General features: G+C 49.7%; 7 protein-coding genes across 7 annotated transcripts; 4 read left to right on the top strand and 3 right to left on the bottom strand.

Annotated features, from left to right (window-relative positions):
* Window positions 1–297: 297 nt before the first annotated feature.
* ONS95_014290 (uncharacterized protein) lies at window positions 298–1436 on the top strand (the record flags this gene model as incomplete). Its single annotated transcript, XM_058507948.1, has 1 exon — window positions 298–1436. Exon 1 carries the CDS (start codon window positions 528–530, stop codon window positions 1434–1436), a length of 909 nt encoding a protein of 302 aa, XP_058357119.1. The 5' UTR covers window positions 298–527.
* A 108-nt stretch (window positions 1437–1544) lies between these two features.
* Window positions 1545–3481, bottom strand: ONS95_014289 (uncharacterized protein; the record flags this gene model as incomplete). The annotated part of the gene is made up of 5 exons (XM_058507947.1): window positions 1545–1586; window positions 1635–2321; window positions 2456–3017; window positions 3118–3268; window positions 3322–3481. 5 exons carry the CDS (start codon window positions 3479–3481, stop codon window positions 1545–1547), a joined length of 1602 nt encoding a protein of 533 aa, XP_058357118.1.
* Window positions 3482–3990: 509 nt separating this feature from the next.
* Window positions 3991–5612, bottom strand: ONS95_014288 (uncharacterized protein; the record flags this gene model as incomplete). The annotated part of the gene is made up of 4 exons (XM_058507946.1): window positions 3991–4753; window positions 4805–4929; window positions 4977–5260; window positions 5309–5612. 4 exons carry the CDS (start codon window positions 5610–5612, stop codon window positions 3991–3993), a joined length of 1476 nt encoding a protein of 491 aa, XP_058357117.1.
* Window positions 5613–6173: 561 nt separating this feature from the next.
* ONS95_014287 (uncharacterized protein) lies at window positions 6174–9573 on the bottom strand (the record flags this gene model as incomplete). Its single annotated transcript, XM_058507945.1, has 3 exons — window positions 6174–7181; window positions 8380–9127; window positions 9180–9573. 3 exons carry the CDS (start codon window positions 9571–9573, stop codon window positions 6434–6436), a joined length of 1890 nt encoding a protein of 629 aa, XP_058357116.1. The 3' UTR covers window positions 6174–6433.
* A 4464-nt stretch (window positions 9574–14037) lies between these two features.
* Window positions 14038–15179, top strand: EMG1 (18S rRNA pseudouridine methyltransferase; the record flags this gene model as incomplete). Its single annotated transcript, XM_058507944.1, has 3 exons — window positions 14038–14104; window positions 14382–14647; window positions 14703–15179. 3 exons carry the CDS (start codon window positions 14038–14040, stop codon window positions 15177–15179), a joined length of 810 nt encoding a protein of 269 aa, XP_058357115.1.
* Window positions 15180–16672: 1493 nt separating this feature from the next.
* ONS95_014285 (uncharacterized protein) lies at window positions 16673–19613 on the top strand (the record flags this gene model as incomplete). The annotated part of the gene is made up of 1 exon (XM_058507943.1): window positions 16673–19613. The coding sequence occupies one exon, from the start codon at window positions 16673–16675 to the stop codon at window positions 18377–18379; it is 1707 nt and encodes a 568-aa protein (XP_058357114.1). The 3' UTR covers window positions 18380–19613.
* Window positions 19614–20353: 740 nt separating this feature from the next.
* ONS95_014284 (uncharacterized protein) lies at window positions 20354–24860 on the top strand (the record flags this gene model as incomplete). Its single annotated transcript, XM_058507942.1, has 8 exons — window positions 20354–20480; window positions 20541–22276; window positions 22327–22807; window positions 22858–23141; window positions 23187–23216; window positions 23264–23827; window positions 23875–24242; window positions 24290–24860. The coding sequence occupies exons 2-8, from the start codon at window positions 21191–21193 to the stop codon at window positions 24858–24860; spliced, it is 3384 nt and encodes a 1127-aa protein (XP_058357113.1). The 5' UTR covers window positions 20354–20480; window positions 20541–21190.
* Window positions 24861–25070: the final 210 nt, after the last annotated feature.

Here is a 25070-nt window from a genome sequence, read left to right as displayed (position 1 = left end):
TGGGCTACCTGCAGACAAGAAGATGCAGTACGCCGTTTACTATGATCAGTTTTAAAAATTCTAAATTGAAACTCCGATTAATTCTTCCCAATACTGCTTGTCAAAGCTCAATCCGAGAACGTAGAGGGGCAGTTGGAGAAAGCTCAATACCGAATGCTTAAAAAGTCTGTGCAGGCCACAAGTGATTTACTCAAGTATAGCGACGCATATATCCAATGCTATGAAATGTACAGTATTACTCTAGTCCTAGCATACCAGCATCCCTACGTTCAATAGCCTGAATGAGTTTTCTAAAGTTGATTATTTATTTGTTATTCCACGCTCGCTTAATCTGAAGCTACCTCCTTTTCTGGCAAGTCACCCACCCGAACTTTGGAATGGCCCGGGCCGCAACACTAAGACATCAAGTACAATGAATTGGCCACAAACCAGCTCCCAATTTTTGTTCTCAGAAATAATACATTTGAAATCTTCACTGATCAACCCCAGCCCTCCTTCAGAGAAGATAGCCAACAACATCCCAACAAATGGACAGCTCGATCCAGAAATTCAAAATGCTACAGCAATGGGACCGCGACCTCGAAACCACCCTTCGAAACACGGCAGCCATGCAAACCCAAACCCAAGAACAAGCCACAACAACCAATCCCCTCACCCTCACCCCCACCACCACCAATACCCAATCTCAATTCCACACTCCCACCCCACCCCCACCAACATTCCACCCCTTCCCCCTCCTCCCCTTCGAACTCCGGTCCCTAATCTGGGACCACCTCATCCCCATCGACGAACGCATAATCCCAATCCGATACCACACAACCACACGGCACTACACCTCCCGCACGATCGCCCCAGTCATCCTCCACATCAACGCCGAGTCTCGCTCGCACGGGAAGAAGATATACCAGGAGGTGATGCTAGGATCTCAGATCGTGACGGGAGCATATATAGATATGTCGCGAGACACGTTATATCTCTGTGCGGATCTGGGGTGGCTGAGCACGTCGGAGACGAAAGCTTCATCCCGAGCTCAACTCGCCCAAATGCACTGGCAGAAGCAGCAGCATGCGAGCAGGATATGGGATGATCTGTCGAGGGGTCCCGGTGTGGATATGCCTGACTTGAGGAAGAGGTTGGTGACGTGCGCGGAGATGTACGGCTTGCTGATGTGGACGTTGTTTGTGCCGTGGAGGAGGAAGCTGGCTCCGAGGATAGACAGGTGGGATGTGGTGTGTGAGGATGGGGGCAAGGGGATGTTCAGAGTTGAGGAGTTGAGAGAGAATCCGGAGATGGAAGGGTGGGTTGTGGAAGATAGGGACAGGTTGAAGATGCTTGACAGGTCGACTAAGAAGCTCAATCTTGTGGATGTGAGGAATGGACGACCGTTGATCTTGGACTTCAAGTTGACTTACTTGCATTGGTCGAGATCGAACTGATTAGCAACGTGTGAATGCTGGTAAATGGCTTTCTCATCACCCTCTACAAATACATTAATCCGCCTCTACAATTACTCGGAAAGAATTCCAAATATTTCCAAGGGGTTATCACGGTCTAGGCCTCTGCGTAAACACCATCGGGCATTTATCCTACACCCAAGTCAGTAATCTTCACAACCAGTAGGACACGAAACTCACCATCGGAAACAGCGTCGCAAATACCTTGATCTCCTCCGACCTACTCGTAGCATGATGCACCCAATCGACTTCCAAGCTCGCCTTCCCAATCATCGCCGTCATGGTAAGCTGCACATACTGCCTCGCAATACAATCATGAGCGCCATTCCCAAATACTAGCCAATTCTTCGTCTGCTCACTCGCGTCTCCTGTGATCCATCTCTCGGGATCGAAGACAGCAGGCTGTGGGTAGATTTCTGGGTCGTGGAGGGCAGGCCAGCAGGAAGGGATGACCATGGATCCCTTAGGAGCTGTGTATGTGTCTGTGATAGGGAAGTCTTTCTTGCATGTGTAGGGTACGAAGATAACTGGTGGACGCCAGCGCAAGACTTCTTTGACGACAGCGTTGGTGTAGATCATCGACTCGAGCATCTCAAGTGACAAAGGCATGTCAATGTCGCCTCCTCTTACATTAAGGTTCTCCTGTCGTACCCGGTCAAGGACGTCTGGACGCTGGGCTGTGATCTGGAAGAGCCAAATTGTGGCACTACTGGAGGCGTCCTGTGAAGCGAAGAGGAAGGTGAACAGTGTTTGGGCGATTTCTTCGTTGCTGAATTGTCGGACCAGTACGGCCGGCTTCTCAGCCTCGACATCTCCAGCCGCGACGCGATCGTGGTAGGCTTGGGACTCTATCATGCTGCCAATCCACTGTATAGCGTATTAGCATTGCTATAGATGAAAGTTCACAACGACATTGAGATTGCTGATCTTCAAGCATGTTTCCAATAGTACCTACCTATCCTGGGAAACCGGCAAGGGGAATGAGAGGAGACTCTACTGACCTGATCGACAATACAAATAGGCTCTTGACCAGCTGCCATGTCTCTCTTGCTCGCAGCAGCACACCTGGCGAACTCGGCCAGTACACCATCTGCAGCTCGCTTTCCTAGCCAGACTTTCGTGTACGGAATGTAGGCAGAAAAAGGGATGTTGACCAGCTCCAGCGCAGCAGTGATGCAGTAGTATTCATCTGCAATCTTCTTTACCGCCTCATCCGAGATATAATTGCCTACGAAAGTCCGACATGAAAGAGCGCAGTTGATCTCCCTGAAAGCCGTCATGTGTTCTTTCGGACGTCCTCCATTTTTCTCGCTAGCAGCAACGAACTTTTGGAAGTAGTCTGACCAGACCTTCTCCTGGATCGGGAGGTAAGATTGGAGAGATCTTCTGGTGAAGAGGCCGACGAGCCCTTTTCGAAATTCGATGTGGGGCCTGCCGTCCAGAAATACCCAAGCATTGGCTCCCATTATCAGTTCGGCCATCGGCACGAGGCAGACTTTGACGAAGTTGTGCGAGGTAAACGTTTTCCGTGCGAGGTCTCGATCAGAGACAAGAACAACGAACCTGGAATTGGTGTTAGGCGTAACTCGAGAAAGGGAATCTCAAGAACTCCTTGTAACATTGACCGCAATATCGGGGAAGTAAAACGTAGAATAATCCTTACTTGTGGAAAATAGATACACAACTAATCTTCCCACTTGCCCACTGTGCTTCGTATGCTTCGAACTTGGGGTTTATTCCTTGCAAGAAGGGACCGATGAATGGAATCTTGAACCTAGGGCCAGCGATTGATCCTTTCTTGTACAGGTACGTAACTGTCGAGCATTAGTACATGAAACCAGAACATAGAGCACGAGATCAGTCGTACATTGATCATAGGCCATCAGAATAACCAAGACGGTAAGACCCAACTGCCATCCACTGACCCCATTACATATTTCCGAAATGAATCCAACCGTCTTCTGGTGAGCGTGAGCTGGTCCAGACACAGTGCTATTCTGCCTTAAGGCAAGCGCGCTGTCGTTCATCGTGAGCTGGCGCTATGAATGCAAAAGCCAGAAAAGTCGATGCTCCAAGGCCTGAACGAGAGTGAGATGTGGGAAACATTTTATACCAATGGTCTTTTTCCAACCAGCTTCCGCAGAATTTGCAATCCGGATGCTAAAACATTCCCGCCGTATGGGCCAAAAACGAATGCGAGACTGGGGACAGGTTCTCCTCCTTAATATGTCAACACCAATGAGCAGCTTTGATTCCTTCGCATCGAATTTGATTGATGATTGTCGAATCGCATCCAGAGGGTGTTGTACGAGACGAAAGAGGACTAGACTCCTAATTCTTGAGCCCACCATTTCGAAGAGGCTTAGTCTCCGACACCTGTCAGCACAGACTGGTTGCACCCAGTGCGACAACCCCACCACCATGTTCTCTGATGCAAATGTTTGTCCCGAGATCCGGTCGAATCGTACCCATTGCAATAACCAAATAATGGATTAGTTCAGAGCGGGTTCGGATTAGACTCCGCTAGGAAGGTGCTCTACTTCGTGCCGTTCTCGTAACTTTCGTGATTCAGCAGGGTTTTGAGTGCTGTGGTGTGATTGGGATTCCCTGGGGGTTCCTCCGATGGGGCAGATGAATCAAAGATTGGCTGCCACGACGCTTGGAACATTATCTTCGATCGTGCGTCCAATATTAAGATGCAACGGAGACAGAATTCGACGCTACCCCAATTCTCGAGGCCCTGAGACCTGGAAAGTGTCGCGGCGGAGGCCATGAACCAGTGGTGGGCTCCTGTACCGAAGGAAGCTGACATCCCGACCGACAAGCACCATGTAAGCAATGACGAGTTGATATTGTTGGAGATCATGGCGGCTTGAAGATGGCTGCGAAGCTGTATAACAATTTGATGCAGTATCGCCATGTGAGAATAATATGTCGGTCCGTGGATGACGAACATATAGATAGCGAGCGCATAACGGAGGGATTCTGACCGGGGTACAAGTTCAGTTGAAGATGGCCGTAGCAATCTATGCAGGACATAGCATGTCAAATCGTGGAGGTCGTTGGTGCTGAGGTCGTTTGATGTTTTGGAGCCCGCAGTCGGATTGAGGATAATCTGAAGCCTAATGAGGATGTCTCTTAAGCTGGGATCGATGCCTAAATCAAGAAGTCCGCGAACATCCGGATTGGTTTCTGGTTGTAGAGCAGGTATCCACTGGTCGATGGGCGCGATTCCGCCCCCATTACCGTAGTCGTCTTGTACATCGAATTGAGGGGAGCCAGTGACGAGCATCGATACCCTATGATTGATGAGATTTACCACTCATATACAATGTAGAGATCAGACTTACCAAGGAACCATTCTTGCTGTCAATGGACTGCTTTGCTTCACGGCAGCAATCCCACCTCTAACAGCCACCATCCGTTTGACAGCATCGATATGCATTTGGCATTCCTGAATATTTCCCTTGCCGTGCTTTGACATATCAGCCAAAGTAAAAGTCACATTTTGGTAAAACACACCTCAATCGCAGCCAACGTGACTACTGCATCCATTGTGGCATCTTGAAAAGCCAAAGTCGGGTCATCAATCTTGTGCCGAATCAGAGACACAGCATCGTTCATCAGTATCGCCGACTGATGAAAGCCTTTCTGAGCATGCAGCTCAGTATCCAGTGATGCAGTTTGGAGAGAGACATTGAACAGTGCCGGATCTGCGAGAGCTAGCGGCCACCATGAGTTGATGAAAGGATTGGAGTTGGGATTGAGATCCAGTGGGTAGTACTGGAAGGCAATTTTTGAGAGAACTGTAATGGTCAGCGACAATTTTCTTTTGAAGTGATGGATGAAATTACAATGTACGATCAAATTTTGGACCCGAGATCGTGGAAGGCTTGTCGGCGGGTAGCTGTCAAATGGGTCGAAAGAATTGGAGCCGATCGTAACTGAAAAGGTGGACAGTTTTGAATTGGAGCTCCCGCTACTCTGATTTATCGATGGTACGGCTAACGTTGATGACCCAGGAGAAGAAATTGGCTCATTCGCATAAACACATTGCAGTTTTCTAGATATGCATCTTGAGCATCTCGGGTTGTGAAGATCACATTTGTGCTTGGCTTTTGCACAAGCAGCGCAAGATCTTCGAAGAGTCCTTCGCATTTGAGAATGAAGATTTTGGTTAGATGCCGAGAAGGGAGGAGAGTCAAGGTGCCACTGGATGATAATAATTACGAAGCAGCATTTCGGGACATGAAATGCGTGAGTGTTGTATTGTAGTAATTTGGCTCACTTTAAGTGTGAGATTTCCGGGATTGTGATTGGCTCGGCTACGCATAAGGCTAGTGGCGCACAGGCCACAACCCCTCGACCTTCAGAATCTCCCACCTCTAGAATAGTTCTGAACAATACAACTACATCTCCCTGAAGCTATTTTCAAGCTTTTCTTTGGGATGTCAAGTAGCGGGACTAGTCTCAATTTGGTAGAGGGGTAGAGTCTGCAGTGAAGGGAAAGTACCCTCCACTTATTCTGGAGGCAAAAAGAAACCAGATACTTAGCTTGTGATTTTGAAGCTGCTGTGTTTGTCAATATCAATCTACTTGTTGCTCTCCTGCGTAGATAAACCTCCTATTAATGATCAATTACAGGGACTATGCGAACCTTTGCAAACGTGCAACAATTACCAAGAACGGCGATATTGCTTGTTCTGAAAAGCACAAAAATCAGAAGAGAAATTCATTTGCTGATACTTCGTTTATTCTGGGTTTCGGTTGTTTCTCTACCACTCAAGAGTCGCTGTGAACCTGAGGGCCAACTCCTACTACCAATTTTCTAAGCAAAAATCCCAACACCTTGATCGCAGATATCGTTTCCATCGTCAATTTTCGTCCATTGTACATCGTATACAATTCTATTACCCACCGTCATCATTTCTACCCCTTCGCCACAGCAGCCTCCAAGGATAGACTCTTTCATATCCCTTTCACATCTCCTCCCCCTCCCCCAAACTAACAATCCTCACCGCCCCTCCCGTACCCTTCTCCTTCGCCTCCCTCCTCGCCATCTTCCTCCTCTCCACCTCCGCCACCAGCCCCTTGAAATACACCTCCGCCTGCACCGTCGCACTATACGCCACGGGCGTCCAGCTCCACGCGTTCCTCTTCTCGCTGTCCGCCCCCGCAGCAAGCAGCGTCCTCAGCACAAGCAAATGCCCATTACTGCTCGCGAAATGCAGCGCTGTGTTGCCATCCACGTCTGCGCCCTCGAGCAAGGTTTCCGGACCCGTTGGAGAGAATGTAAGTAGGATTTGAACTACGGTGTCGTGTCCTTCCTTGCTAGCTAGCATGAGGGCGTCGCGGCCTCGGACGTCGCCTCGCTTGATGCAGGATGGGCAGGCGGTGCATAGGAGGTGGACGATCTCGGTGTGGCCGTTTGCGGCGGCGAGGTGGAGAGGGGTTTGGTATTCTTCGTTTAAGGGGAGGGTTTTGAGGGAGGGAAGGTCTTTGGGTTTTGTTGATGGGGGGTTTGTCGGCGGGGAGTAGAGGGTGAGGAGGAGGCTGACGATGGAGGTGTGGCCGAGGGAGGAGGCGAGATGGAGATTACTGTTTGAGAGGCCGGTGGGGGAGGTGTCGGGGTTCTGGAGGAGGGAGGGGTGGGATTGAAGGATGCGTTTGACGAGGAGGGTGTCGGAGGCGTGGATTGCGCGCCGGAGGCGGAGGCTGGGATCGATCCTGTGGGGATTGTTAGTTGTGAAGTCTGTTTATTGTGGGAAGAAGCTGAAGGTAAGAGGCAGCATGGAGGGTGGAGGGGGACATTGGACTCGTGAGAGCAGAATTGATCTCTTACATTGTGTGGGCATAGCTAAGATACTTCTGCTGAGATACAGCGCCCTCCTTCGTCCGCAGATTCTGGGCTCCTGTTCCTGATCAATTGGCGGAAGGTGATGATGTTCCAATATCTGCACGACATGGTGCAAGTCAACAATGCTCTCATGCTGTGAGGTTGATGCCTCGCCCAAGTGTCTCGGCTAAGGCATCTAAATTTCAGGGGTAAAGAACGCTAGGGCCAGCTAACCGAGCCCAAGCTCCGATTTCAAAACACTACTCGTGTCAGTTCCCCACGGGCCAGTTTTAGATCTCAAGAATCTAGATTCGACGACCATCCTTCCATTCGTCATCGCTCTCACATGGGAAATTAAGAATAAGCTTACGGAGTCGCCTGCATCCGTGCTCTTGGCACGCGTCTGATCTTCTGTTACAGCAGGCCTAAGGCGTGTTTGAGGCTGTCTGGGTTGGCTTGACAGATATTCCTTTCGGATGAGGAGAGGTCCGTGGAGAGAAGGGAAGAGAGAGGAGAAAGGATGATGGGAAGTTCGGATGGCAGACACAAAGTGGAGAGTAGGGTGTGGTGATTTTCCAGAAACTTCTGGCCAGAGAGATGCTGCTGGAAAAGATGAAGGGAGAGCAAGCAGAAAGAAGGAAAAATGAAATGGATATGTCTCCAGAAGTTGTACCATCTAAACAAGGCATTCTATAACATTAACATGACTCTTCGTTCGTTTTGCGACTCTCCTGAAATTCGCCAGTTATAGACACGGTGCCGTGACACTGTCCATACCGACTAATGCAAGGAGGAAAAAAGAGTAGACACAAGAAATCCAAATTAACAGATAAGAAAAGACATACACATACACACATGATAGGCCAAAGAGTGAAAAATAGCGTTATTCTCCATCATCGCATTGTCTTCTTCTGCATGTGCGACGACAAAATGAGAATTAAAAAAACCCCTCGACTTTCCCACATTTCAAACACCCCGACACCCCGGCAGACTGATTGACCAAAGATTCTTCATTAAAACCGCTCCTATGCGTGCCTTACCCTTCTATATTTCTCCCCTTAAAATTGACGGATTGAGGAATGCGCTCACGCGAGGAATTGACGACGGGATCTGTTACGGTTTCGTTGAGCTTGGCCTTGTTGACCTTGCTGTCCCTGTTGTTGCCCTTGTTGTCCCTGCTGGCCTTGCTGTTGTCCCTGCTGTCCTTGTTGGCCATTATTGGCTTGACCAGCGTTGGCATCCTGTCCAGCGTTTGCGTTCTGCCCGTTGTTCTGTCCATTGTTCTGTCCATTGTTTTGACCGTTGTTCTGACCGTTGTTTTGACCGTTGTTTTGACCGTTGTTTTGACCGTTGTTGGCATTGGCATTTCCGCCTCCAGCAGCGACGACGAACTTGGTGCAGTCATCAGGAGTACCACGTTGAGCGACAGGCATAAGAACAGGTTGATGGTTAGAGGCCGAAGACATGGTGCAGACACGGTAGTTGCCAGCTGGGAGACCATCGGTGACAGTAGCTTTGAGAAGACCATTTCCGTCTCCGGCATCGTTGATTCCTTTGAAGAAGGCGAACTGGGTGGCATCAAGTGCTTGCTTGGGGTTCAAGCTGTTTCCGAGATCCTGGACCGTGACGTGAGTGTGGCCTACGATCTTTCCGCCTTCGAGGAATTGAGGACCGGCGTAGTATGTCGTGTCGGCGTTGGTGAAGGAACCAGCCACCAAGTTGGCAATCTGAACAGTGATATCGAAGGTCGTATCTGGTTCGATAGCATCTCCATTAGTCTCTGGGAAAGTGATGACACCAGAAACCATATTTGCTTTGGCGGGGATATCTCCCATAGCTTCGTGTAGTCAGTATATGAAGTAGCACAGCATATCAGGAATCCAACTTACGAATGCCGTTACAAGATCCTCCTTGGACTTGAAGACCGTTGGTCAAGGTCTTGCCGGAACACACGTTGATGAAGTTGTTGTCAGATGTCTTGGATGCCGATTGTCCATCTTCCAGTTGTCCATTGACACTTCCATCTGACTGAGATCCAGTCTGAATGGCATTCGCCAGAAGAGTCAATCCATTGGCGTCTCCTCCATTCTGGCCATTGTTCTGACCGTTGTTCTGGCCGTTGTTCTGGCCGTTGTTCTGTCCATTGTTTTGCCCACCATTCTGACCGTTCTGACCATTCTGGCCATTCTGACCGTTCTGGCCGTTTTGTCCGTTCTGGCCATTGTTCTGAGCAGAGACAGCAGCAGTGAGCACCGCGGCGCTGATTAGGAGTGAGAAACGCATCTTGAGATAGATTTGAGGTGATTAGAGACGAAAGGGTGATTCGGCGGACTACTAAAAAGTATAGCTGGTATAGAAATGAATGAATGTAATCCGTCGAGGTGTGTAGATGTGGTGAATTAGATGCACGGTCAACGTGATCTGCTTGACTGGCAAGAATATAGAAGGTAGGTGTGAAAAAGAGGGAATATGAAGGGAGAAGTGATCCCGCCGGAAGTTAGAAAGCACTTGGAGAGAAAGCTGCTTTGGATGGGTTAAGGAGGAAGAACGTTCCTGGGCGTGGGGACGAGTACTTATTGTAGAATCTTGGCAACTGTGTGGAATCAAAGGGACTAGGGATTCGACAGGCCCGGCCGGGACAGGGTGCGGCGTATGGCCATGGCTTCTAGGATTTGGGTTACAGTCGATGTGCAAGGTACATTGGCAGTGAAGATCCCGCGGACGCATTGAGGATTCTGAAGGAGTGAAACTGGCGTTGAGCTGTCTGAGGACGGAGCCGTCGCAGTGGCAGCAGACACCCGCCAGCTGCCATCTGAAGGAGGGTGAGAGCTGCCAAGCGGGAGGTCCAGGACGCGCCAGGGGGCACCCAACCTTTGCCCTTCCTGAACCTGAATACAGTAGAGGCCGCCCGAGCTGGGGAGCCCAGTACAGACTTGTCGTCTAAAGTCTCTCGGCACGGCGGCAAGCGGCCATCAGATGCCTGCGATGCTTATTTTGTGGCCAAAGTGGTGCCATCACGGGCGGTGGTCGAGGGTTGGCAGGGTTGGCAGGGTTGGCAATGGCTGGGTGTAGGGGAGGCGCTGCGTCAAGAGCTAAGCGGAAACCGCTGCTGTCAGGGCTCGCCTTGGTAAAACGTGATCGGCTGCTCCCAACCAACAACTCATCGACAATCGAGCTTTTCCCGGCCAGCGAAACCATTTCGAGTGTTGGATGAGGCCGGGGCCAGCAGCTGGGGGCGGGCCATGTAAAGAACCTTAATCATGTCAGCTTGCGCGCGGAGCGCTATTGGACGAGAGAGAGGCCGTCTAAGGTATGGAGAGTGAGGTCAGAGGATGCAGGTCCGGCAGTCTGGCAGAGAAGGACAACATGTCCCGGGAGGCTCAACAGCGGTAAGTTATTACGCTTACTGGCCCCCTAGCCTGAACGCCAGCGGTCATAATACACCAGATATACCGCTAAGCTTCACTGTAACTTCACTACGCTCGTTCTCCATTCCTTCTGGAATCCATCGTGTGCTGTCATCAACAGAGGATACATCTGTAGTCATCGTATAATGCATGTCAGAAAAAATATTTGCCAATTCTTTATCGAATGACTCAGGATCAAAGACGAGATGCAAGTGTTCTGGTTGTGCTGCCGCCAAACCATGACCCCTCGAATATCGAAACAAGCCAAGTTGCCAACGCCGAAATCTACCCACCACCCAATCCTTCACTACGTAGGTACAATCTCAGATCGAGCAGGAAACCTGGACCAGCAAACATCTGAGGTAAGAGAGACTTCCTAGCAGCTGCAGAAACCACGAAACTGTTAAGTTTTGCTCTCATCAAGCACGCATTCAAAGCATTGATATATACTTTTGTTCCCAAACATCACCTCAGTCAACACAACCCGTTCACCGGGCAGCATGAATTATACAGTATGGGGGCTCTCTGCATAGCTCTCATCATCTCTGTTCCTATGCATTGGAAGCATTGATCTCGCTAAGAAAAAAAAGAGAGAGAAAAAGAAAACAAGACATCTAGCATTGACATTGACCGTATGCGCAGCGTTTACCGAGTTTAAGTTCACCGGTCCAAACTCCATCCAGCGACAATCAAACGAGGAAAAGCCTTGACAGTGGAGTCGGCAACCCATCTTCTCCTTCTCCCCTGTAAATTCAAGCGCAAGAATCGAAAAACCTTGCTTCTTTTTCTGGGTTACCTTATTTTATGAACGTCAGAACGGGTGTCTGTGGACGCGTCCCCAAGTCCGTTCGCGAGGTGACAGTTGGGGATATCCTTACCTTCCACCCACACCCCCATTCCACATTCCCCCAATCATCGGGTGGGTTGGGAATTTCCACTTCTGTGTCTCTGTAGGGACGGTGGACTTCCGAGGGAGGAGTCCACTTCTTATGGTTAATTGTCATCGGTCCATCAGGTCTTGGATGTTTAACCTTATGTGCTAAATTCCTTGTAGCAATCACGGGTCTTTCTTTGAAGTTTCTATCACTGATGTCCTCCGGCGCTTTGTGAGATGATCGAGTTAATACGTGCGCCTCAACCGGTATTTGCTTTTCCCGAGACTTCTGGAGAGGTACGTGATGGCCATTCCCAATTTTCGGGTGGGTGGATGAAGAAATGATCCATCCATTTCAAGCATATCATATGTGTGACTGAAGAACTATGCCATCCATTTGACGAACAATCCGAACCAAGCCATCAACATCCAACCTGCCATCCCATGATTCCGTTCCCATCTTTCCAACCAAGTTTCCACGCGGTCGTCATGCTTTTCTCCATCCAGCAACCACATCATCACCATCCTATCTATCCTTCTATCAGCAACCTGTCACGAAACGATAAGTACGTTGCTCCCCAAGTCTCGGCGTTCCACACCTACGGTTTCAGCGGCCGTCTCAAGATAATCGGATCAAACAGCACCCTGTCGACGCGCGCGCACGGAACCGTTCGGTTTATCGGGATAATACCGTTGGGGCCCGCTGTACAAGGACGGTTGGAGAAAAGCTTGGTATTGAGCTAAAGCTCGATGACAGGTGAGGTGAGGCATGATGTTTGTGATGTTTGTGATGTTTTGTGGTGGGCGATGATGGACGTTTTGCGACGAGGTGTGTTCGAGGCTTGGCGTGTGAAACGGTGATCACTTTCGTTTTCGTTGCTGTCTCCCATTTTTCTCTCTCTTTCTTGGTACACCAACATTCTTGGATCTACCATGTTGATGGAAGACGACTTTTGGTAAACACTTCGAACAAATTGTGACTGGCGATGGTTGATAAGCGGCACTCGAACTGAATACTTGAGGACTTGAGAAATGCTGTGAGTAATGCTGCGAATGATGATGTTTGCTTCTCTGTCTGAAAATCCCTTCCCCTACCAACGCATCTGGATTTTCATCCTGTTTTGTTATTGACTGAATTCAGAATGATAATGTCCACTTCAAGTTTGTCCAACGCCTAATCTGCAACCGCTGTGGTTGTGAGGTACCCTGTAGATTTCTGATATGTTCACTTGCCTCAGAATTTCAGGCACAAGCCTGGACATACGGCTCCATTAGGAGCATTGGGATCCGCTTCCAGCCAGTACAGAAGGTAGGCTTAGAGATGAAGGAAGATCAAGACATTGACCCAAAATGGCTTCGAAATGAAATATTCCGAGGAAGATTCGATATCGGTCGATGAACCCTTGATCAGCGGCGACGAAAGTCACCGAACGCTATTCAAAGCGCCGAGTAGCCATCATTATCGCAGCTTCGGCCGTGACGTTTCTGGCCAGGGCCTGTACAGGTAGTACAAACGGCCCTGCTTCCTTTTAGATCACAAACAATATAGCCGCTGATAACAAAACAGAACACAATTCGGCAACATCCCAACCTGTTAGGGAGGAAAGTGCTGCATCCACCCCGGCGTCTGAAATGGGTTGCCACCAAGATAAATGAATCAAAGATCAACGACCAGCGCCTCAACTCTGTCAGCATGTTGGTCGAGCCGAGTCCACTTGGTACTCGATGGAAGGAATGCACAGCAGGTATGTCAAGGGGGACGTGGTCACTTCCAGCATTCTCGGAACTTCCAAAGGCTGCTTGGGAGGAAGTCATCCTAAAAGGACAGAGCTGCAGCACAAGACATCGATCTTAGTCAGATACTCGAATAAGATGCATTGTCCCAGGCTTACTGTACTGTATGCAACACAATATGCTGACCGGAGACTTCGCGAAAAGAGTCGTGGCACAACTTTGAAGGCGTGTTGAGCAACAAACATCAAGAGCAGCAAAATTAACAATTAATACTGGCCTTTGTAAGGTGTTACCATATGCATGAAATCAATTGAGGCTCCAATAGGATACAAAACGCAGCGAACCTTTGAAGATCAAAGGAGTTGATTGCTTGTCATCCACACGTGCCTATCTGTTAGCGCAACCGACACGCCGAAGCGACGGGCTAATTTTGTTTCACTCCATTTGAATCCCACCAGAGGCAGATTTCTCGACCTGTCTTCTCCTCGAAACAAGCACTACTGCAACCATCAAATCGTCTGGACCCCTCACATAATCAGCAGCCAGGACTTTTATAAAGAATCTCTCATATCCCCATTTCACTTTATCTTCCTTTACACCACTCACGATAGTTCCCAACGCGCCGATCGCCCGCCCCTCGACTCAATTGGCTTCACCGCACCGTAGAAGCTGCCCCTCATATCCACAACGCACCTTGTGCATCAACACCCAAGCTCAAGCCCAGACCGCAATATGCCATTGATGACTGGAAGTAGCGAGGGACGGTCTTCACCAGATGCCCGCTCAGTGAAGCGTCAAAGTAAGTCAATAAGCCTGGCAGAAGAAAGGAGAGGATAGTGAAGACGGCGAGTTACTGCTGGGATGGCTTTTCCCTTTTCTGCCGCCGAAGAAACGATGCTGGCCTCGCCGCCTTTTTGTGGCCGCCAGAGTCAAGTACCCAACCAACACGTTTTCTTCCCATCCTTCCCTCCGTTCAAATATTCAGTCGCACATCAACACAACTACGAACCCTTGTATATTGTCTTTGGATTATTCAACATAATATATCGCGCAGCAGCTGATCATCGCAATGTCAGGAACCCAATCCCTTCCACCCCCCGCCCTCCCCCAGCTCGTCGCAGAGCAGCATATCCCAATTCCCTCCACCGACAAGGACACCCGCAGATTGATCGTCGTCCTCTCCAATGCCAGCTTGGAGACATATAAAGCTAGTTTCGGTGGCAACAGACCGGGTGCACAGCGCGAGGAGAAATACTCGCTGCTCAACAGTGACGAGCACATCGGCGTCATGCGCAAGATGAACCGCGATATCAGCGATGCCCGACCTGACATTACACATCAGGTTCGAAAGACTCGTGATCCAACATCACAGTGGTCGCCTTGCTAACTAGTTCTAGTGCCTTCTTACTTTGCTCGACTCACCTATCAACAAGGCTGGAAAGTTGCAAATTTACATCCATACCGCCAAGGGAGTACTCATCGAGGTCAGCCCAACCGTTCGTATCCCGCGTACATTCAAGCGATTTGCTGGTCTCATGGTCCAACTGCTGCACCGTCTGTCCATTCGATCTGTCAACTCGCAGGAAAAGCTACTCAAGGTCATCGCAAACCCTATCTCTGATCATCTTCCTCCGAACTGCCGAAAGATAACCCTCAGTTTCGACTCTCCACTGGTGCGCGTACGAGAATATGTGGAGACTCTGGATGAGAAGGAGAGCATTTGTGTGTTTGTGGGTGCCATGGCCAAGGGATCCGACAACTTCGCCGACCAATTTGTTGATGAGAAGATCTCGATCAGCAACTACAGTCTCTCAGCAAGTGTCGCATGCAGCAAATTCTGCCACGCTGCTGAGGATGTGTGGGGTATTATCTAGTCAGTCTTGCTGTTCTACACCCCCGAACCGAATGTCCCGGTCAAATCAATCGGCAACGATAACGGAACGTTTCGGTCATCATTCGAATTGGGTGGAGGCAAGGAGGGAGATTGGTCGATTTCAAAGGTGAAAGCGGGACCTGCGGTACAACGACGATCCTAACATCGTCTGTTCTACCTCGGGTCGCCGGGCTTGGGTGTCTGTGTGCTCGGTCGTTCTTTTTACAACACAAAAGATCAGGCGTTCAACATCAGATCCAAGACGCTTTGTCGTCTTCGTAGGCAACTCAACTTGTCCTACATCTCTTTTGTCTCTTAATCCAGAAGCTTAGTAGCTTTTGGAAGCCAACCTTATTGCGAGTTTACTCGTTTGCGGGATATTTTATTAGGCTTTCTGGCCGAATATTCGAGCGCAAGCCCGGTCGTTGGGCTCAGTTTGCTCTCACACCATACGCTAGTATCAAGCTGGCCTCATGCATAGAAGTTCTCACGTAGCCCAAGGTCAATATGGAAAGAGCATACCAAAAATATGAGAGTCCATTCAATGACTGGCAAAAGCCTTCTCTGATCGCCTTGAAAATCCTTGTATGGACATGAACTCAGGACTATCATATATCTCTTAGAAGTCGAGCGAGAAGGTAACCATACGAAATTGTGTTCCTACTGATCGGAAGCCGCATATTCATCTCATTCTTAACTGTCATTTGTCCATGTTTTCCGCCTCGACAAGATTCCCCACCAAGGCCATCGAAAAGGCCGTGGGAACGCGACCCTATTCGACAACCACTGCACCTCCAGGTCCAATCGCGAACTCGAGGCGATCGCAGCTATGCACCTACACATCTCACGACTTATCGGGAGATCATCCGTAACGGCCCATAATTCGCTCGGGAAACGTGGCATGCGGAGAGAAAAGCAACAGGGGTTCAAAGGGCCCGCCACCTGCGTTTGTACCTGTGTTGTTGCCCAACTGTGGGTTGTGCCACGGCGATATCGCTGCATCTTCCAGTATCGAATAGGAAAATTGGTGAGAGACGTATATCACTTACTCGACGCAAGATTGCGCAGGCGGTCATAGCCGACTCAACGACTGGTAACCAGACAACAGCCTCGAGGTGCGTCGAAAGGGGTCCAGTCCTATGGCGGTGTTGCAGGTGGGTGTCACAGCACACTGAACATCAAACTATCTCATGTAGCAATGAGAATTGCATCTGCAGGCGCTTGACTCGCCTTGTCGCGTGTTGTCAGCTGCACCGCACTTCCTACATAAGACGGAGGATAGAGAAGCGTTCAGCATCTTTCTATATTTCTTCTGTTGTCCCAGATCTACAGTACATCGGTCATCTCTCGCAGTCCCGGCTTAAGATCTTCAGGTCTAATATCTCATTGCAAAACTCTGTTATAAATTTTCTCAGTCACTGCGTTTGTTTGGTTGGTTGATTGCTTTTTGTCGCGGCACGAGCTGTACCCCATCATTCGTTTGCATTTTCAAATATGGCGACCGACCCGCCTTTAATACAAGTTGCACATCTCCCCTCTGCTGCCTCTTTCTACGGTTCTCTTACCCAACCTCTCGGTCTACAATTCCTCTCCGCAACCCCAGTTTCCCCAGCTTGTCTCCATTTTGGCTACATCCAACAAGGTCCTTCCGGTCCACGAAAAGTCACAGTCTTCACAGTCTCACAGGCAGCACATCCTCGCCTGTCACACATCACACTATCCGCCCCAAGTCCAAAAGCTGTATACGACTTCTACGGCAAGAGCCTGTTACTCAAGCAGGATCGAGGGAGGGGAGAAAACACATTTGATCAAGAAGAGGACGAGGACCGAGCTCTCACGCGGGACTTCGATGGCAATATGATCGAAGCAGTTTATAGCACACGAGCATCACGGGGTGCAGGACCTCGCGGTACACCAGCTATTGAACCCGCCGGTCTCGACAAAGACAGTAGACGGGTCCTAGAATGGCAGCAAGACGTCGCCCGGAGCATCTCTGGCTCCCAAGCACCAGGCTCACAAGCCGGATCCCAGGTTGGACAGAGAGAAGAGCAAGCCGGACCGGGTACTTTCCGCCGAGCAGATACCTTCCCCTCAGACTTCGGCCGCGACAGACCCATGCGTCTCGTCCGAAGAGAAACAGTAACCACAGAACACTACAGCCAAGCCGAGCGCGAACGCCAGGAAGCCGCTTCAGGAGGCATCAGTGGCAAAGCAGTCCTGGGCACACTTCTCGGGGCAGCAGCCGGCGCAGCATTCGCGTACGTGATTACTCGCTCCGAAGACCCCCCATCAACAACCTCTGTTCGACGATCCTCTGCACCGCAGTACACCCACGAGCCCATCCGCATGGAGGACCGCGAGCGGGTCGTCGAGACGAGAACTATACCAGCACGCAGCTACGTGTCTGACCGCGCGCGAGAAAGAGACGTCCAGCCGCGATACGTCCAGTATACTGTCGCTGCGCCGCCGGCCAGGATTGCTGCTAAGCCTGAGCTCGCGATGATAGAAGAGCGCAGTCATGTGAGCACGCGGTCACGACACAGCAGCGGCAAAGAGAAAGAAGGCAGCGAAGTCAGTAAACGATATGAACGCCCTCTTACCATCCTCCCCGCTCCAAGCCGCAACAGAAGTCCAGCCAGCCACGTCAGTCGCCGGAGTAAGAAATCCGGGTCGGGATCAGCTACGGGCTCGAGTGTGGAGAGGGAGAAGAGGAGGAAGAAGAGTCCGAGGGATAGAGAAGGCGAGAGCGAGTATATGTCTGCTAGGAGTCACCACTCTACTAGCACTATCAAGCCTGCTGTTCCTCAGCCACCAAGTTCGCGCGTCGGTTCGTCGTCAACGGTTCGTATCGTGCCGCAGCCGCCTGATGCGCGGGCTGCTGAATCAGATCGCAAGAGTAAGAGTTATGTCTCTGAGCGGGATCGCGATGGTGGACGAGACCGAGACCGAGATAGGGAGAGAAGAAGCTCAGTCTCAGCTCGCCAGGTTCCGCTCCCGACTTCTACTGTTGTGAGTGCACGCCAGATACCTTTGCCGCGGAGTGTGGTCTCTGGTGTTGGTGGGGGTGGTGCTGGGTATGCGGCGAGTGTGGCGCCGAGTGATAGCGTGAGTTCGGTGGGGAGTAAGAGGGAGAGGGAGAGGTTGAGGGAGAGGATGCATGTTAGGGGGCCGGCGGGGGGAGTCATGTGGGGGCATGGGTGAGTTGATGAGTGGACTCATCGAATATCGACAGATAGGATGGTATACAGGACAGTCATGTTATTTTGTGCTTTTTACTTGTTCCTTTGGAGGAATGGGGCTTGGGATGGGATGGGATGGTGCATTTGGAATGGATATAGGGTCTTGCTTTCATGCTTTAGTGCTTTCTGTGGTTGGATGCGTGCTGGATGGATGGATGGATTGCTAGAGTCTGGTGTTCTTGACATAGCTTGCTCAATTCCACACCATCATATTCTTTCAGCCTTGGAGTTCCTAGTAATTTAAGTTCAGTTCTTACCGCTATTTGAACCTACTTCTGCTTCTACGACTTTTCACAATTCCTTTTTGACGGTGTTCCTTTAATTGCTTTCACACGTTTACATCTCCGTTTATAATCAAGTTCATATTTGTTAGTTAGTTGTTTGCTCTACTGTAGTCGTATTGCATATCTATACCAACGTCCGCTCATCCCCATTTCAAACTTGTCTCTCACTATAGACTCGCCATGCTTCGAGATGGTACAAGAGTCTGTTGTCATCTTCCTCAGCACCATTAACTTCTCAGCCAGCTAGTTCTCAAGACTGTAAAACTTTGCACTCACATTCCCTCGTAACTCTAATCTTTATCTATGTCTCTATGACCAGAAGAGATTAGTGATGTTTGATAGATTGTTGCCTGCTCACCAGCTAGCTAGTCCCTTCCAAACGTTGAGCTTGCTGGCTGTTTGCACTAGCTGCCCCGTCTCAGCTTGAAGGGTCGAGACTTTTTATACTTTAGATCTTTGGTTTCCCCGCTCTCATGATAAACTTTCCTCAAGTTCCTCAAGTTATCAAGAGAGGAGAGAGCTAGGAGACGAGGAAGATATGAGCACAGACTGTAAGCTCTGCATTTGAACCTTAATATTGACGGGCTGGGTCTAAGACAAGACGATCTACGTCTGAGGCTGGTCGCAGGATGGCTCGCGCGAGATTTATTTGGGCAGCTTTTGTTTTTGGTTTTGGTGGACTGCGGATGGAATGTGGACGGAGGGGGAAGATAGTTTGACGCTTGATAATGAGGGAGGAGGCGTAAAACATCTATCTTGGGGAAGATTTGTGCACATATGCAGTCTTACATAAATTGTGTGTTCACGATCTATTGACTGTGTAACTGTGTACAGCACCTCTTTTGTATTATTTATTTGGAAATTACAAATATGATATCAATCCAGGTCAGAAGTGAGAAGAGAAAACATCCGGATTAGGTTCATCGGCTCAGAATGCCAGCGAGAGCAGGCAAATCGGATAATTTCCTTGTTGATGGCAGTTAGAATTAAACTTTGAGACGAAAGGATGTTAGTGAGCTTCCAGTTTTGCGCTTAGACAGGGCCGATACTGGACTAACCAGTATTATTTACTTAGGCACATCTTGCACGTTTCGCACGGAATTCCAGTAATAATACTAGGTATAGCAAGTTCAAAAACCTTTGTTTCTGCCTACTGGCTTGATGGCAAGAACGTGGTGGATGGGCACCTTCATTAATACTAACTAAATCTCTTTATCTATCAACAAAATACAGATGCAGTTGTTTGATGTCTCGAGAGGAGGGGGAAAGCGAACGCAACATATTAACTTCCATCTGCACGCTGTCATCACAACCACAGAGTCTGTGTCACCGGCACGTTTCACAGCCACCACCCTGCCGCACGATATCAGATAGCCCTGTACTCGTAGGCCTTCCTAATCATTGTTTCTTCGTTAGCGGTAGTGGGTGCAGTAGTAGGCCAAGTTGCTGGCAGGGTAGCTTTATTAGTGCTCAAGCAACATTCCGAGAGGACCAAGTGGATTCTCGCCCCGGCTTTCCGGTCACCGACTTTCTTCTTGGTCCCTGAGCAGAGGAGAAGGGAAAATTGCTAATCGTGTGAGTAGATTCAAGATTCCTGTTGTTGTTGTTCTTCTTCTTCTTGTTTGTTCTCTTCGTCTTTCTCTGTATTTGTAGTTGACCCACGCTCAAGGCCGTTCATCCAGCTCGCTTCGCGTGTCACCCTTAACCTGACATCTCTGATGTCATTGTTGAAGCATCAGGGTCCTCCTCCCCACCAAAATCCCCTAAGCCCCTAGCGAAGTAAGCCCCCTCCTACTACTGTAAGGTCATCGACCAGCTAATGCACTTCGTGCCTCCAAGCTGTGCTTGTTGCTGTCGACCCTATTCAAAGTTTCCCCTTGCCGTTCCGCAAGAGGAAGCCGCCTGGATGTTCCCTAGATCTAGAACTCCATGAACCCTCAAGGGCCGCTGAACTTATCGTCACGGCGCCGATCATGCGCTCGGTCTATGGCCTGCGAGCCGCTTGGAGTGGAGACCATGGAGGGTAAGTGGGTATGAGCGTGGATGGGTACTGGTTCTTGTTATGGCGAGCTACCACTGGTGATGTCTGTGACTGGGAGGGTCACTGGGGCTGGGACCCCAAGGACTGGGAATTGGGCGGAGCTATCATCCTATCCTGGGCCAGTTCCAGTTGGCGGGTTTCCTGCTGGGTCCTGTGGTCCGGCGGTTTCTGGACGAGAGAAGTACAGCTGTCAGGAAGTCAGGCTGGAATCTGGGAGTTGCAATATCTTCACTACACTTGGCCTGCAGCGAGATCAGATTGCTATGCTGGCTATGGCAATAACGCAATAACAACAACAACTATGTGCGGAGGGCGAGTCCAGACAGAGTAAGGGGACTATTAGGTCCTCGAGTTGGCAACTGAATGGGTCTTTGCGGTACACCCAAACTCTTCAAATACTCGACAGATTTTGCTGGACAAGCAAGTGCTCGTTGGTTCCTGCATCCAGATGGAATCAGGCAATATGATTCCGGAATCAAGTGTCGTTTCGGAAAAGAATCCAGCGAGCTCCCATCCCAGCATGGACTTGCAACTTGCTGTTCTTAGGCATCTCCCTACGCCGATAATCATCCTGTCTCCTCATCGAACGGCTGTCTTCGCGAATCTGGCGGCGGAACGAATTCTAAAATCTCCAGATCCAATACAATCAACAGACAAGGGGATATTAGGACGTACACCGACAGACCTAGGGATCCGATTACTGTACAATCAGGTGTGGGATGCAGTCTTGAATAGACTTGTAGGTAGCCATCAAAAAGCAGTCGCCGAAGGAAACGAAGGTCTTATCCACGAGATTGATGCGGTGGTGTCAACTCCGGGCCAGGGTCATGCGGAAACACATTACCGGATCTTATTGTCCATTTTAGCGACCGAGGATGGTCAGCATTTCATGCTCAGTTTGGAACGCCCTCCACATATCGAGAAGAGGACGAGCCCGAGGAGCGAAGACCGTACATCAGCCCTGTTAGATGTACCTATCATCACAGACCAATCTGGACAAGCCGTGCTTGGTTCCTCAAGAGACATTCCCAGTATTAAAAGAGCCGTGTTCGACAGCTGTGATGTTCCGGGCTTCATTCTAACTTCAGACGAAAAGTTCTATCTAGCGAACAAGAAAGCCAGAGAGGTACTAGGAGATATCATGGGTGGAGCGGACGGGTGCGATGGGCCAGGTCTTCGGGAAGGAATGGCAGTCTGGGACGAAAATTTCCAGAACCAATTGAGAACTGATGATTTTCCTGGCCTGAGAATGACTCGGACGCGGAAACCCTTCACAGGCTATCGATGTGGTTTCATTCATGCCATTACCGGAGACAGGATTTTGATGAGCGTGGATGGAGAGTGTCTCTACGACGAGTCCACGGAAGAATTCATCGGGGGATTATGCTGGTGCAGAGACCTTCAGGAGTATTCAAACTTTCTTTCTAGTTCGCTGCAACGACGCTTGGAAAGCCATGAGACTATTTGCAATCTGCTACCACATCTAGTGTGGACAGCGACAATTGATGGTCTTTGCGATTGGTTCTCAAATAGGGTAGGCTGTCTCCTCGGCAGCAGTGTTCCTGTGTTGACTTGATGTTTTAGTGGTATGAGTTCACAGGTCTGACCAAAGAGGAGTCATTAGGGCACGGGTATCAAGCAGCAATTCATCCGGACGATCTACCCAGACTTTTGGAAAAGTGGGACAGAAGCACAGGGAAAGAATGCGATGTTGAGGTCCGTTATCGTCGAAATGATGGGATCTACAGGTGGATGCTCGCACGCGCCTGGCCCCTTCGAGACGACAACGGAAAGATCTTGAAGTGGTACGGGACGAATACCGATATCCATAATATTGTTATGGCCAGAAACGAAGCTGCAAGGAACAAACTTGAAATACTCACAGTACTTGCCCATGCAGAGGTCAATTTGTTCTCGATCAACAAAGACAGAATAATAACTATGGCCGAAGGCTGTATGCATTGGGACGCTGATACTAGTGTGTACGATTTCAATAACAAGTCCAGTCTCATCGGTAAAGACGCCATTACCGTCGCCCGGAGTACACAACCCGGAGGGGTCCCAGGTCAGTAGCCCAATAATCTGCAATAATGTTTTACTAAACAGGCATGGCAGATTATGAGAGAAACATTCTCAATATACTGGATGGAAAGGTAGAGGTTGCCCAGTCCGAGGACCGCGTTGGTACCAGAGTCTATCGAACCCGTGTTGTGGCCGATCTTGAGCATGATACCGTTGACGGCGGCCAGAAGCCAGCTGTGAAGGGGGTTCTGGTATTGAGTATTGATGTTACGGATATGAAAGCTCGGAAAGCACTGGAATTGGACAATAACCGTCTGATAATGGAAGAGCGGGTTGCCAAAGACTCGAACCAATTGAAAAGCCAGTTTTTAGCAAACGTGAGTTGAAGCACTATGGCTCTGGATATATTCTGACTGCTGTAGATGTCACATGAGATGAGAACTCCCACCGCCGTAAGTACTGTTAGCTGAGTCGTCTGATACATTCTTACGACTGCCAGGGTGTTATCGGGATGGTAGAATTTTTGAGCGATGACGTGACATTGACGGAAGAACAACGAGAATACGTCAGCAGCATACACCTATCTGCCAAGGCCCTTTTGGCTATCGTCAACGATATTTTGGACTTCTCGAAGATCGAAAGCGGGCGTCTGGATATCGAGAAGGTCCCATTCAGTCTCACATCCGTGGTTGGCGAGCTTTGCAAATTGCTCGCCATGTTTGCAAACCAGAAGGGCCTCGAGTTTGTGTTTAGCAATCTCATGGATGAGGATCTTGAGGTCATTGGAGATCCAGGACGGACGCGACAGATCTTGTCGAATCTTCTTACGAATGCACTGAAGTTCACGAAAGAGGGATCGGTGAAACTGACAATGTCTTCCGCCTTGAGCGAACCTCGAGACGGTGAGGACGATGTAGTCAAAGTCCAATTCGTAGTTGAGGATACAGGAATCGGAATTGAGCAGGTCGTTCTCGATAAGCTATTCAAGCCATTCAGTCAAGGTGACTCGTCAACCGCTCGGTTGTATGGTGGAACAGGTCTGGGGTTGACAATCTCGAAGAATGTAGGGACATCACCAACACCTCAATGTACCAAAACTAACAGCCGCAGCTTGCGACTTTGATGCACGGGTCAATAGAGTTGGAATCAGAGCCGGATATTGGAAGCAAAGCGACATTCACATTACCTCTCAAGGTCTCCGCCCGGCATTCACGACTCGACACGGATTCATCTTCTCCCGACCTTAGTTTCCGTCTGGCATCACTGACCAAGATTCCGTCCTGGAATACACCTCTGGTCCACCGCTCTATTAGCCAAGACTTACTAAACCAACAAATATCCAGCAGTGTTACAGACAGCTACCAACCACCGTCAGCACCACCAATTCGAGACAGCTCAGCCGAAAGTACACTCGTCCCAACCTCGAAAATGTCCCCCGAACAGAGAAGCAGCTTCCACGTTCTTGTTGTAGAGGACAAGTACGTTCCATTATTCCCAGTCAATGTAAATACGCTAACATACAAAGCCCAATCAACCAAACAATAGCCATCAAGAACATCCGCAAGCTCGGCTTCCCCGTCACAGCTGTATGGAACGGCCGCGAAGCTCTTTCCTACCTCCTTTCACCATCTACAACCCAACCTCGCCCCTCTATAATCCTCATGGATGTACAAATGCCTGTCATGGATGGTTACGAAGCTACACGCATACTCCGCACTGGTATTGAATACGCTCGTGAAGAAGACGAAGGAGTCGTCATGGCTATGTCTGAGGGGGGTAACACACTTGAACCTGATGCCTCGCGTGGTAAAGGGAAAGGCAAGACCCCGACTCCAGTCGACGAGTCCGAAGGAGAAGGTAGTAAGAAGCAGCGTGGTAAGCAACGCGAGACTGGTAGGGTGACGGACAGCAGAACGACGGATTATTTGAGGGATATTCCGGTGATCGCTATGACGGCTTCGGCTATACAAGGGGATGAGGAGAAATGCCATGATGCGGGCATGGATGATTATCTTGCCAAGCCTGTCGAGAAAGCCAGGCTGGAAGAAATGCTGGTGAAGTGGGCGGGGAGGAAGAGAAACTCTCGAGCGGGGTAACGAATCTTGTGGTGTTCTAGCTGTGGAAGATACTGTACGATACCATGATGGACTGATGATTGATACGGGTTCATGAAGCGACTGCATTCTATCCGGGAACGAAAAGATCTTCGCCACAGTGTTGGAGGCAATGCGACAAGCGAGGAATAGCGGAGTGATAGATGTGCCAATGTTTTCAAACGCCAAAATACCACGTCATGTACCCACTCT

Source organism: Cadophora gregata, assembly GCF_030347475.1.
Source record: "Cadophora gregata isolate MNR1 chromosome Unknown scaffold_8, whole genome shotgun sequence".
In the NCBI taxonomy this organism is placed as follows: Eukaryota; Fungi; Ascomycota; class Leotiomycetes; order Helotiales; family Ploettnerulaceae; genus Cadophora; species Cadophora gregata.
Note: the sequence above shows the minus strand (reverse complement) of the source record. Positions and strands in the feature narration are given on the sequence as shown.